The 12,217-nt window shown below is 52.3% G+C and overlaps 1 protein-coding gene across 1 annotated transcript in view; it reads left to right on the forward strand.

Annotated features, from left to right (window-relative positions):
• The first annotated feature begins 201 nt into the window (after positions 1-201).
• Positions 202-12,217, forward strand: part of PDGFRA (platelet derived growth factor receptor alpha) — a 34,381-nt gene continuing 22,365 nt past the window's right edge. The window contains exons 1-6 of the mRNA XM_008047829.1: positions 202-250; positions 2,452-2,763; positions 6,199-6,459; positions 7,066-7,199; positions 9,797-9,968; positions 10,057-10,246. Of these exons, the coding sequence (XP_008046020.1) occupies positions 202-250; positions 2,452-2,763; positions 6,199-6,459; positions 7,066-7,199; positions 9,797-9,968; positions 10,057-10,246 (1,118 nt within the window). The remainder of the gene's footprint in view (positions 251-2,451; positions 2,764-6,198; positions 6,460-7,065; positions 7,200-9,796; positions 9,969-10,056; positions 10,247-12,217) is intronic.

Genomic DNA, 12,217 nt, shown 5'->3' on the forward strand with positions numbered 1-12,217 from the left:
GGATGGCTCCTGCTGTGGTCTGGGGCCCCTTTGGTCTCCTTTGGCCTCGCACTGTTTTAGATCTTAAACTGGACACTTTAGGCAAGAACAATGCTGTTCAAGTTTCCCATCGTGTCAGGCGCACAGGAGAGGGAGTGGCGGTGGGTGCTGCTGGCTGACACTGTCTCTCTCTGCCTTTGACTTTTCCAGTTTTCCGGAGCTATGGGGACTTCCTGCCGGGTGTTCCTGGTGCTGGTCTGTCTTCTCACAGGTATGGCTGTTGCCCCAAGTCCTTGTCCGGGCCCTTCTCTCCCAGGCTTCAGTCTCCGTGGGGTGGCCCCTGCACCCACAGTCCAGAGAGGATGAGAGACAGAAAGCTGTGGGCCGGGATCCAGAGCCTCCAGCACCGTCACTTCCCTTGCCGGGTTGCCCTTATTTCATTCCACACGGAGCACTCTCAGCACTTCATTCCACACGGAGCACTCTCACGGAGCACTCTCAGGTTTCAGAGCCTGTGCAACCCTGGCCCTGGCTTGCTATTGGTGATGATCTTCACCACTGTCTTCCTTTTCCTGGGACCAGGGCTTCCAGCAGATGAAGGCATGTGTGTCTGGGCATGGTGATGTACGCCTGTTGTCCCAACTACTCAGGAGGCTGAGGTGGGAGGATCCCTTTAGGCCAGGAGCTCAAGGCTTCATTTGTGAATAGCCACTGAACACCAGTCTGGGCGACAGAGGGGGACACTCCCATCTCTCTCTTTTTTTTTTTTGAGTTGGAGTCTCACTCTTGTCACCCAGGCTGGAGTGCTGTGGCACGCTCATAGCCACTGTAGCCTTGACCTGCTGGGCTTAGGCGATCCTTCTGCCTCAGTCATCCAAGCTAGATCTACAGACGCATGCCACCACACCCGGCTATTTTTTTGTGATTTATGGTAGAGACAAGGTCTCACCAAGTTTCCCACTGATCACAAATCCCCAGGTTCAGGCAGTCCTCTTGCCTCTACCTCCCAAAGTGCTGGGATGACGGGCTGAGCCACTGTGCCCGGCCCCTCCCATCTCTTAAAAAGAAAGTCAATTGAGAAAAGTTTTGCCCAGGAAGTCATACTTGCCTTAAGTCGTATCTTCCTAATGCAAGAAGCTCACTTAGGTTGTGTGGTGATCTCTCCTGAATCCCATGACAGAAGAGCGTTTGGGTCCTAGAAAGTCTTACTGGCTCTTCTCTCCAGGAGGATGCCACTGGGGCATTCTGTTGAATGGTTATTGGACCTCTTTAGTCTTTACCCAGATAATCATGCTCTGCTGAGGCTCAGTATGGAGTTGGTGCTTTTCTGGTCTGAGTTACCCCAGCCTGCCCGTGCCTGTATGCCCCGCCCGTTTGGGTGTGATGAATTGAGCAGGACCAGAAATCAAGTCACTCTAAGCTCTGTGAGCATCTCACAGGGTGACAGGTGATCCCAGGTGCCTGAACATGCTTTAGAAACCCTGGGGGCCACCTGTAGACAGGTGAGATTCCTGCCTGGGCCCCAAGGGAGTTCTTGTAATGGCGATTCTGATGGCTTTCTAGGTGTCGGAGTTGGGCCAGAATTCAAGGTTCTAGGATTAACTCAGTGTTTCCACTCGTGGGCTTGAGTTATTATTTGGGAGTTAAAATCCACATCACCTGCTGGGCGCGGTGGCTCATTCTTGTAATCCCAGTACTTTGGGAGGCCACTGTACACCTGTCTGGGCAACAGAGGGGGACACTCCCATCTCTCTCTCTTTTTTTTGAGTCTTGAGCAATGCCTTAGCCAGGCACACGGGGCTAGAGGATTGCCTAAGCCCACGGGTTCGAGACCAGCCGGGCAACATGGTGAGACTTCATCTCTACAATAAATAAAAAACAAATTTGCTGGGCATGGTGGTGTACACTTACTTGGAAGGCTGACGCGGAAGGATGACCTGAGCCCAGTAGGTTGAGGCTGTGGTGGCTGTGAGCATGCCATTGCACTCTAGGCTGGGTGAAACAGTGAGGGTACAACTCCCCCACCAAAAAATAAAAAATAAAAAAATAAAATCCACGTTATCCTGCACCGGGCTTGGTAGTCATCAGGAAGAGACAGAGGCTGTGGGGACAGTCTGCTCTGGGCTTTGTCCAGCCTTACCCCTCTCCCCAGCTGAGGTATACTGCAGGGTGTGTGGATGTCCAGGAGCTCTCTCAGGTGGCTGGTGGTCCTGCCGAAGTGTCTGAAATATGGGATTGGCATCTGTCGTCCTCCCTCCTGGGAGGCTGAGAGGGTGTCAGGGTGGAGAGACTGCTTGGAGTTTCTGTTGCTCTTGGAAGGGCAGCCTTCCATGGTGCCCAGGTGCCCAACTGTGGAAGGCTGTGGAAGCTGTCCTTGTTTGCGGGAGCACGGCTGGCTCCCCCACCCCTCCCCGCTGCCTTGGCATGCTGGCCTTTCTCGCTGCATCTCAGTCAGCACACCTTCTTCTGCAGGGCCCGGTCTACTGCTTGGCCAGCTGCCGTCCATCCTCCCGGACGAGAGTGACAAGGTGGTGTCGCTGAACACGCCCTTCTCTCTGAGATGCTCCGGGGACAGTGAGGTGAGCTGGCAGTATCCCTCGTATGAGGACCAGGACCTTGTGGTGAACATCAGACCTGAGGAGAACAACAGTGGCCTCTTTGTGTCGGTGCTGGAGGTGAGCAGTGCCTCAGCCAGGCACACGGGGCTGTACACCTGCTACTACAATCACACGCAGACGGAGGAGGCTGAGCTCAAGGGCAGCCATGTCTATGTCTACGTGCCAGGTGAGTTGGGCCCCGGGCTGCACTTGTCGGGTCCCTCTGCTTAGCTGCAATAAGGCTTTCTGCAGATGTAAGAATGGGCAGGTGCAGCGGCTCATGCCTGTCATCCGGCACTTTGGGAGGCTGAGGTGGGAGATTCACTGGAGTCCAGGAGTTTAAGATAAGCCTGGACAACATAGCAAGACCTCATTTCTGTAAAAAATTTAAAAATTAGGCAGGGTGGTGGTGTGCTTATAGACCCAGCTACCTGGGAAGCTAAGGCAGGAGGATCACCTGAGCAGGGGAGGTCAAGGCTAATGTGAGCTGTGTACTCTGGCCTGTGTGACAGAGTAAGACATTGACTCCAGAAAAAGAATAAATACTTATTGGAGAAAATTTGAGGCCAGGCACGGTGGCTCATGCCTGTAATCCCAGCACTCTGGGAGGTGGAGGCGAGAGGATTACTTGAGCCCAGGGGCTTGAGACCAGCCTGGGCAACTTGATGAGACCTCATCTCTACAATAAATCAAAACATTAGCAAGGTATGGTGGCACACGCCTATAGTCCCAGCTATTTGGAAGGCTAAGGTGGATCGTCTGAGCCCAGCAGTTGAGGCTGTGGTGGCCGTGAGCATGTCCCTGCACTCCAGCCTGGGCGACAGTGAGACTTCAACTAAATTTAAAAAAAAAAAAGAAAAATTGAGAACCATAGAGCACACATAGTTAAAAATCTTTGTAATATCATTATGAAAAAATATTCACTGTTAACATTTCAGAGCTATATCAAATTTTGAAAATCTCTTTATTGTGATATGTTCTTTGTTGGTAGTGTGTAAAAAATCTGAAATATACTCATTTCTATTCAGTTCAGCATAGTTGGACAAATATTTACTGTGTATCAGGCACCGAACTAAGTGGGACACATTTAATAACCCCGTCCTGGAGTTAAGGCCGGGTGCCATGGCTGATGCCTGTCATCCCAGCACCTTAGGAGGCCAAGACAGGACAATCACTTGAGGCCAGAAGTTTAAGACCAGCCTGGGCAACACAGCAAGACCCTGTCTCTTGAAATATGTATACATTTTCCAAGAAAACACCCATTTTTTTTTTAGATTTAATATAAATGTACAGCTGAGCTCGGTGGCTCAGCCTGTAATCCCACACCTTGGGAGGCTGAGGTGAGTGGATTGCCTGAGTCCGCAGGTTCGAGACCTGCCTGGGCAACTTGGTGAGACCTCATCTCTACAATAAATCAAAAAGTCAGCTGGGCGTGGTAGCACATTCCTGTAATTCTGGCTACTCGGAAGGCTGAGGCGGAAGAATTGCCGGAGCCCGGCAGGTCAAGGTTGCGGTGGTCAGGAGCGGCCACTGCACTCCAGTCTGGGCGACAGAGTGAGACTCCAACTCAAAAAAAGGAAAAAAAAAAAAAGGTATATTTACTCATGATGAATTGAGAATTTTTTTTTTTTTTGAATCAGAGTCTCACTCTGTCGCCCAGGCTGGAATATGGTGGCATGCTGTTCATGGCCACTGCAGCCTCGACTAGATGGGCTCAGGTGATCCTTCCGCCTCAGCCTTCCAAGTAACTGGAATTACAGGCACATGCCACCACACCTGGCTAGTTTTTATTGTAGAGACAAGGTCTTGTCAAGTTGCCCAGGCCGGTTTTGAACCCCTGGACTCAGGCAATCCTTTCACCTCTGCCTCCCAAAGTGCTGGGATGACAGGTGTGAGCCACCCTGCCTGTCTTTTTTTTCTTAACGAGTTCCTCTTCCTGCCTGCTGTAACTATGGGTATCTCTGGGCATCTCCACCCTCTTTGCATCTTTCATGACCCTCTTATCTATGAGAACCTTCCTTTTTAACAGCAAAATGCTTTTGCGAAGGGTAAGGCAGGGCACAGTGGCTCACGCCTATAACTCCAACACTTTGGGAGGCTGAAGCAGGAAGAGTACTTGAGGCTGGGAATTCGGGACCAGCCAGGGTAACATAATAGGACCCTATCTCTACAAAAAATACAAAATTAGACAGGCATAGTGGCAGGTACCTGAAGTCCCAGCTACTCAGGAGGCTGAGGCAGGAGGATCGCTTGAACCCATGAGTTTGAGGCCACAGAGTGCTGTGATCATGCACTCCACTGAGACTCTGTCTCTTACTTTTTTTTTCTTAAAGGCTGAGTATTTAGGATGTCACTTCAACTTCATTCCCACTTAGGGTCCTTTGGTGAAATCCTCTAAATATGGAGGGCTTTCCCCACGCTGTGACGAAAATGGCAGGAACGTGGGTTTGCTAAAGGTATCTGAGTCCACCTAAGATTGTCCAAAACTTCTTTTTTACTTTTGATTTTTTAAAATGTTCGATGTTTCTACTCTTAGGTCCATACCCACAAACCTTGTTCCCACCCAGCCCAGCACCACACATGCAGGCTGCAGTTCTGCCCAACAGAGCAGACATCTTTTTGCTGTTGAGAAAGAGAGCCAGGGCCCTGGCTCAACTGGTGTGAGGGACTGTCAGTGCCTAGGCGACAGTGGCTTGGTGGCGAGGGCACAGTCTCAGGTTTGCTCTCGGCTGTGGACTCATGTGTTTGATGTTGCCCTGCAGGGGTTCCTTCTTAGTAAACAGGATTCTGTGCTACTTTTCAATACTCCTGACTAGGTGACTGGAGTTTTGAAAAGCATTTCATAATTTATTTTGTATTTTTTTGAGTCAGAGTCTCACTCTGTCGCCCAGATTGGAGTGCAGTGGCATGCTTATGGCCACTGCAGCCTCAAACCGCTGGGCTCAGGCTATCCTTCCGCCTCAGCCTTCCAAGTAACTGGAACTACAGGTATGCACCACCACACCCAGCTAATTTTTAAAATTTGTTGTAGAGACAAGGTCTTGCCATGTTGCCCAGACTGGTCTCAAACTCCTGGTCTCAGGCAATCCTCTCATCTCAACCTCCTAAAGTGCTGGGATTACAGGCATGAGCCACCGTGCCTGGCTAATTTTTTTGATTTGTTGTAGAGGTGAGGTCTTGCCAAGTTGCCCAGGCTGATCTCCAATCCCAGGACTCAGGCAATCCTCTCGCTTCCGCCTCCCAAAGTGCTGGGATGACAGGTGTGAGCCACCAAGCCTGCCTAGCCTTTCATAATTTAAAACTTCAGAATATTTGTCTCGTTTTGAGTAGAGCGGGGTTCTGTTTTGTTTTTTGTGGTTGTTTACCCTTGACTTAGATTCCTGACTCGTGTTTGGGTTTATTTTCGGTATTTTTAATCTGGGCACAGGCAATTTGGGCTTTTTCATACTTTTAAGTCACTTCTAGCTGTCACGATGACCAGTGTCACGGGGGCGGCTCTTCCAGTTTTGTGTGTAAAGGCACAAGCATGTCTCATGATGGTCTTGCCAATGGAGTTTCTCTGGATCTGTATGTGAAGGTGACATTAGCACCTCACGGAGTTTCCTCCCTTTTTCCACCGCAGACCCAGATGTGGCCTTCGTACCCGTGGGCATGACGGAGTCCTTGATTGTTGTGATGGATGACGACTCCACCACCATCCCTTGCCGCACGACGGACCCAAAGACGCCTGTCACCCTGCACAACAGCCAGGGGGTGGTCCCCGCCTCATACAACAGCAAGACAGGCTTCGTGGGGACCTTCCTCCATGGGCCCTATGTCTGTGAGGCCACTGTCCGAGGACGGAAGTTCCAGACCATCCCGTTTAATATTTATGCTGTGACAGGTACTCATGCCCTGGCCTCCTTCCTTAAGTAACAGGCAGAATCATCAGACGCAGGGAAGACCTTTAACAAAGCCATAATCACTGGTGAGGGAGGTCCTGACTCCAACTGGGTGCCCAGAAGCCCACCTAGTGCAGTGTCAGGCTGACCTGGGCTGTCCTCATAAGCTTAGAACCACTTGCAGCTGAAACTTGCTAACGCATGTGAGACTTCTTGTTTCACCAGTGGACTTCAAAATATTAGCAGGTGCAGTGGCTGACGCCTGTGATCCTAGAACTTTGGGAGGTGGAGGTGAGAGGACTGCCTGAACCCATGGGCGATGCAGAGGGACGTCACCCTCATTCACCCCGTGCCCTGGAGGGTGGCGTTCTGCTTAACTGGTGCTTATTTTTACAGTCATTACCATTTTGTATTTTTGAATCATAACCACGTGCCAAATTGTTGTCGACCAACTCAAAATCAAGGCTGCTGGGATTGTCTAAATTTTGTCTTGATCAAACTAGTCTGCAAATTATTTTTTAGCATTTTCTTTAAAAAACAAGCAATCCCAAACCTCATACGGTCCTGACTATCCCGTGAATGTTAAGCCCTTGTATCTGTTCTTTTAGTGGCAGCGTCCGAGATGAACATGGAGATAGAGGCACCCCAAACCGTGTATAAGTCAGGGGAGACGATCACGGTCCTGTGTTCCGTCTTCAACAACGAGGTGGTGGACCTGCAGTGGATCTACCCCGGAGGAGAGGTAGGCACCCTCGCTGGCAATGGTGCCAGGCTGCTCTAGCCATAGCCCTGTCTCCACAGTGAGTGCCTCTGTGGTCAGGGGAGAGTTCCAGGCAGCTGTGGATGGGCCAGGGCCTGCAGGATATGGAAGGCTTGCACTGAGCCATCCTCTCAGATGCCAGGAAGAAGAAGGCAGGGTCTGCAGCTGCAAGATAATAACCAGCAAATCAGGAGAAAGCAGGCAGAGCACATTGGCTCTCACCTGTAATCCCAGCACTCTGGGAGGCCAAGCTGGAAGGGAGACTGAGGTGGGAAGATCGCTTGAGCCCAGGAGTTCGAGACCAGCCTGGACAACATGGTGAGACCTCGCCTGTACAAAAAAAACATTTAAAAATTAGCCAGGCACGGAGGCACGCACCTGTAGTCCCAGCTACTCAGGAGGCTGAGGCAGAAAGATCACATAAGCCTAGGAGGTCGAGGCTGTGGTGAGCCGTAATTGTGCCGCTGCACTCCAGCCTGGACAACACATGAGACCTCGACTCGAAAAGAAAAGAAAGACATGGTGGACTGAGGCAGCTCTCCTTTCTTACTACCTGCTCACCTCCGTGGGTCTGAGGCATCTGGTGATGTCGAAGGCCCACTCGCCTCCTTTTTCTGCTCTGGAGGTACCAGGGCACCACATCTCCTGTCCTGCCTCCTGCCTGTCAGGTGTGCCTTACCTTACATGAGCAGGCATTACGTACTCAACCGGTGAAGACTTAGTGATGTTTGCTGAGTCTTGGGCACCATGCCAGGCATTCCAGCAGTGGGTGGGGGTGGGAGCTGGGAGGGGCCACCAAGCTGCGTCCTGGTCCTTGGAGAATCTCGTCTGACTTTCTCGGGTGTTGAGGATGGTGCGTAGGGAACCATGTGGAGGCTGGTCAGGAGTGGAGGCTGGTCGGGAATGAAGGCTGGCCTTGGCCCGGGATCTGGTGGAGGGCAGACCCCAGACACGCGTCTATCTCTGTGCTCCTGTCCTATCTGGCATCTGGCTGCTCTCTCTCTCTCCCTCCTTTCCTCCCTCCATTTCTCTCCTAGTTGGCTGCTGTTTTTCCTTTTTTCTGGGCACCCGTGGAAGTGGGGCGTTTTCGTGTGTTGCCTTTGACCCTGGCGCGGAAGGGCGTCTGCAGTCCACGTGTGCACGTCTTCCATGTGTGCATGTCTTCCCTGAAATGCAACACAATCGCCTTTACTGTTTTCACTTTAATTCCTGAAACCTTGACTCTGCATTTATGAGAGACAGAACATTTTTTTTCAAGCCAAAGTACATGTTCTTTGACTCACAAATGCGTCATCAAAGCGTTGCTTTAGACAACATACCTTTTTCCGATTACAAAAGTAAAACAGGTTTATTGTCAAAGCTATGTGAAATGTAGAGAAAACAGGAAAGCTCCTTTCTAGCACATCACTGCTCGTGTTTTAGGAAGGTAAATCTTTCAGGTTTTTTTTCGCAGAGATAGATGGTGTTATTCTCTAAAGTGTACCGTTTCCTCCTTTCTCCAGCAGCGTACCACAAACAGCTCATGCATGTCACACACTATCCTTTAAAGCATGCTTTTCTAAAGACTGGCTTTTTTTTTGGGGGGGGTGAGGTCTTACTCTGTTGCCCAGACTGGAGTGCAGGTGGCATGCTCACGGCCCCTGTAGCCACGACCTGCTGAGCTCAGGCGATCCTTTCACCTCAGCCTTCCAAGTAGCTAGAACCACAGGCACGTGACACCATGCCTGGCTACTTTTTCTTACATTTTTCTTTTTTTTTGAGCCAGAGTCTCACTCTGTCACCCAGGCTAGAGGGCAGTTGCATGCTCATGGCCACCACAGTCTTGACCTGCTGAGCTCAGAGGATGTTTCTGCCTCAGCCTTCCAAGTAACTGGAACCACAGGCACACGCCATCACACCCGGCTAATTTTTTGATTATTTATAGAGAGGAAGTCTCTCCAAAGTTCCCAGGCTGGTCTTAAACCCCTGGGTTCAGGCAATCTTCTTGCCTCTGCCTCCCCAAGGGCTGGAGTGACAGGCGTGAGCGACTGCTGGGCTTCATTCTTTAGAACAGTTTTAGGGTCTCAGTAACATTGAGTGAGGGGTACAGAGACCCCCCCCATACAGCCCCTGCCCCACCGGCACAGCTTCCCCCATCACCAGTGCCCTCGCCAGACATTCCTTATCATTGATGAGCCTACATACACACATCTTTGTCACCTGGAGTTCATAGTTTATTCTTCATTCTTTTTAGAGTCAGGATCTTGCTCTGCTGCCTAGGCTGGAGTGCATTAGTGCTATCACAGCTCACCTTGGCTTCGAATTTCTGGGCTCAGGGAATCCTCCCACATCAACCTCCTAAGTTGCTGGGACTACAGGTGCATGCCACCACGCCCCAAATTTTTGGTAGACACAGGGGTCTCACTATGTTTCCCTGGCTGATGTTGAACTACTGGTCTCAAGCAATCCTCCTGCCTTGACCTCCAAAGCACTGAAATTATAGGCATGAGCCCACACACCCGGCCAGAGTTGGTAGTTTACCCTCGAGCCCACTCTCAGGAGTGAGTTTTGTGAAAGTCGGTTTTCTTCCCCTTCTGTAGAATGGTAAAGGCACCATCATGCTGGAGGAATTCAAGGTCCCATCCATGAAACTGGTGTACACATTGACGGTCCCCAAGGCCACGGTGAAGGACAGTGGAGATTACGAATGTACGGCCCGACTGGCCACCAGGGAGGTCCAAGAGACGAAGAGAGTCACTGTCTCTGTGCACGGTACAGCCTACTTCCTGCCGCGTTGGCCGTTCCTTGCGTGAGGCTGGCCTGTGGTGAGCCCTGCCTCACAGACACTCTCCCCGTACAGAGAGAGGCTTCGTGGACATCCAGCCTGCCGTCAGCCCGTGGGAGGCCGTCAACCTGCATGAGGTCAGGCACTTCGTGGTGGACGTGCAGGCCTACCCGCCACCCCACATTTCCTGGCTGAAAGACAACCTGACGCTCACGGCAAACCTCACGGAGATCACCACGGACGTGGAGAAGGTGCAGGAGACCAGGTAGGGAGGCGTGTGCTCCAACAGCCTGTCCTGTGTGTCCCAAGACAGGCCAGGGTTGCACATGTCCTAGTCTACCGAGGTGGTCTAGGACCTGCAGCAGGCTGAGCTGAGAGGTGTGTGTGGTCAGGTCCTGATGATAACACTGACTTGGTCGTGGTTTGCTGGAGAGTATCTCATAGGGTGACAAGGAAGAGGACCGAGGGCTTCCCCTCTCCAGCGCAGCAGCTCTCTGGTGGCTGCCAGGGCGAGGACAGAATGGGGAGTGGTATCTGTGTGGGTCGCACCCACTCCTTGACATTCTCCACCCACGTAGCAAGTGGGCGCATTTGCTGGCAGTCATCACAGGAACGCACGGGAGACAGCAGGCTGAGGGCTGAATTTGGAGCACACGTGCCCCCAGCTAGGCCTCCATGGGGAGGAAGATGGCTGCCCGCTACGTCTGGCCAGGGTAGCAAGGCCCGGAGGATCCCAAGGCCTTGTCTTTTGGTCAGAGTGGTGGCTGTGCTCAGCTTGTAACTGGGGGTGGAGCTTTGGGACATCGCCTTTGGCTCTGTGTCCTTGTTCACGGCGCATGCTGAGTAACGCCGTGTGTCATTCAGGGTGAGAAGTGAGATGGGTGTTGGCTGGAGCCTCTCACAGCTCTGAGCCGGGATTAGATGCCAAGAATCAGGAGGGGCCTTGAAGGGCTCAGCCAATTCAGCTCATGCCTTTGTCAGCATCGTCCCAGGAGACCAAGTCAGTCCCGTGTCCCAGCCCTTCCAGAATGGGGAGACAGAACCTTTCTCCTCAGCTCACTGGACCCCAGGACCTGCTGGCTGCTTTCTGAGAGAATTCCTGTGAGACTGAGAAGCAGCGTCTGGGGAGGAGCATTTTATGGCCACGCAAGAGCAGTGTGGAGACGGTGTGGAATCAGGACCTGGAAGGCTTTCTGGAGACATGACATGCAGGTGCACAGCAAGACAGGCCTTCCCATGAAGTGCGAGGCCTGGGTCCAGCTGACACCTGAGCGCGAGTGAGCAACATCCACAGGCAATGGTTGGTAGCAGGGACATGGCAAGCTGGGCAGTGAGAGCCCTGGAAGACCCTGAGAGGCTCTGAAAGGCCCTGGAAGACTCTGAAAGGCTCTGGGAGGCTCTAGAAGGCTCTGGAAGGCCCTTGAAGGTCCTAGGAGCCTCTGGAAGGTCCTGGAAGGCTCTAGAAGGCTCTGAGAGTCTCCAGAAGACCCCAGAAGGCTCTGGAAGTCTCTAGAGGGCTCTAGAAGGCTCTGGAAGACTATGGAAGGCTCTGGGAGACTCTGGAAGGCCCTGGGAGGTCCCAGAAGGTTATGGAAGGCCCTGGAAGATCCTGGAAGACCCTGGGAGGCTCCAGAAGGCTTTGGAAGGCCCTGGAAGACCCTAGAAGCTCCAGAAGGCCCTGGAAGATCCTGGGAGACTCTGGTAGGCCCCCAAAGGCCGTGGGAGGTCCTAGAAGGCTCTGGAAGACCCTGGAAGATCCTGGAGACTCCAGAAGGCCCTGGAAGGATCTGGAAGACCCTAAAAGACCGCAGGAGGCCCCAGAAGGCTCTGGAAGGCTCTAAAAGATCCTGGAGGTCCTGGGTGCCTCTAGAAGGCCCTAAAACTTCCTGGGAGGCCCCAGAAGGCTCTGGAAGGCCCTGGAAGACTCTAGAAGCTCCAGAAGGCCCTGGGAGTCTTTAGAAGGTCCTGGAAGACTCTAGAATGTCCTGGAAGTCCTGGGTGCCTCTGAAAGGCCCTGGAAGGCTGCCTGCTGCAGGGATCCAAGAATCCTTCAGCACGTGTGTTCGTTCCTTTTATGGGCCAGAGAATCCAAGGATGAGTATGGTGGACGGACACTGTTTCATCGAACTGGATGCCAGGGCCTGCTGGCTTTCTTGGCTGGCCAAGTGTGGATGATGAAGATGGAAGGAGAAGCATCTGGGAACCCAGCATGCCCATGGGCCTCCGTGGAAGTTGG

This window comes from Carlito syrichta, unplaced genomic scaffold, assembly GCF_000164805.1.
Source record: "Carlito syrichta isolate Samal-C Ts95f unplaced genomic scaffold, Tarsius_syrichta-2.0.1 Scaffold117951, whole genome shotgun sequence".
Lineage (NCBI taxonomy): Eukaryota > Metazoa > Chordata > Mammalia > Primates > Tarsiidae > Carlito > Carlito syrichta.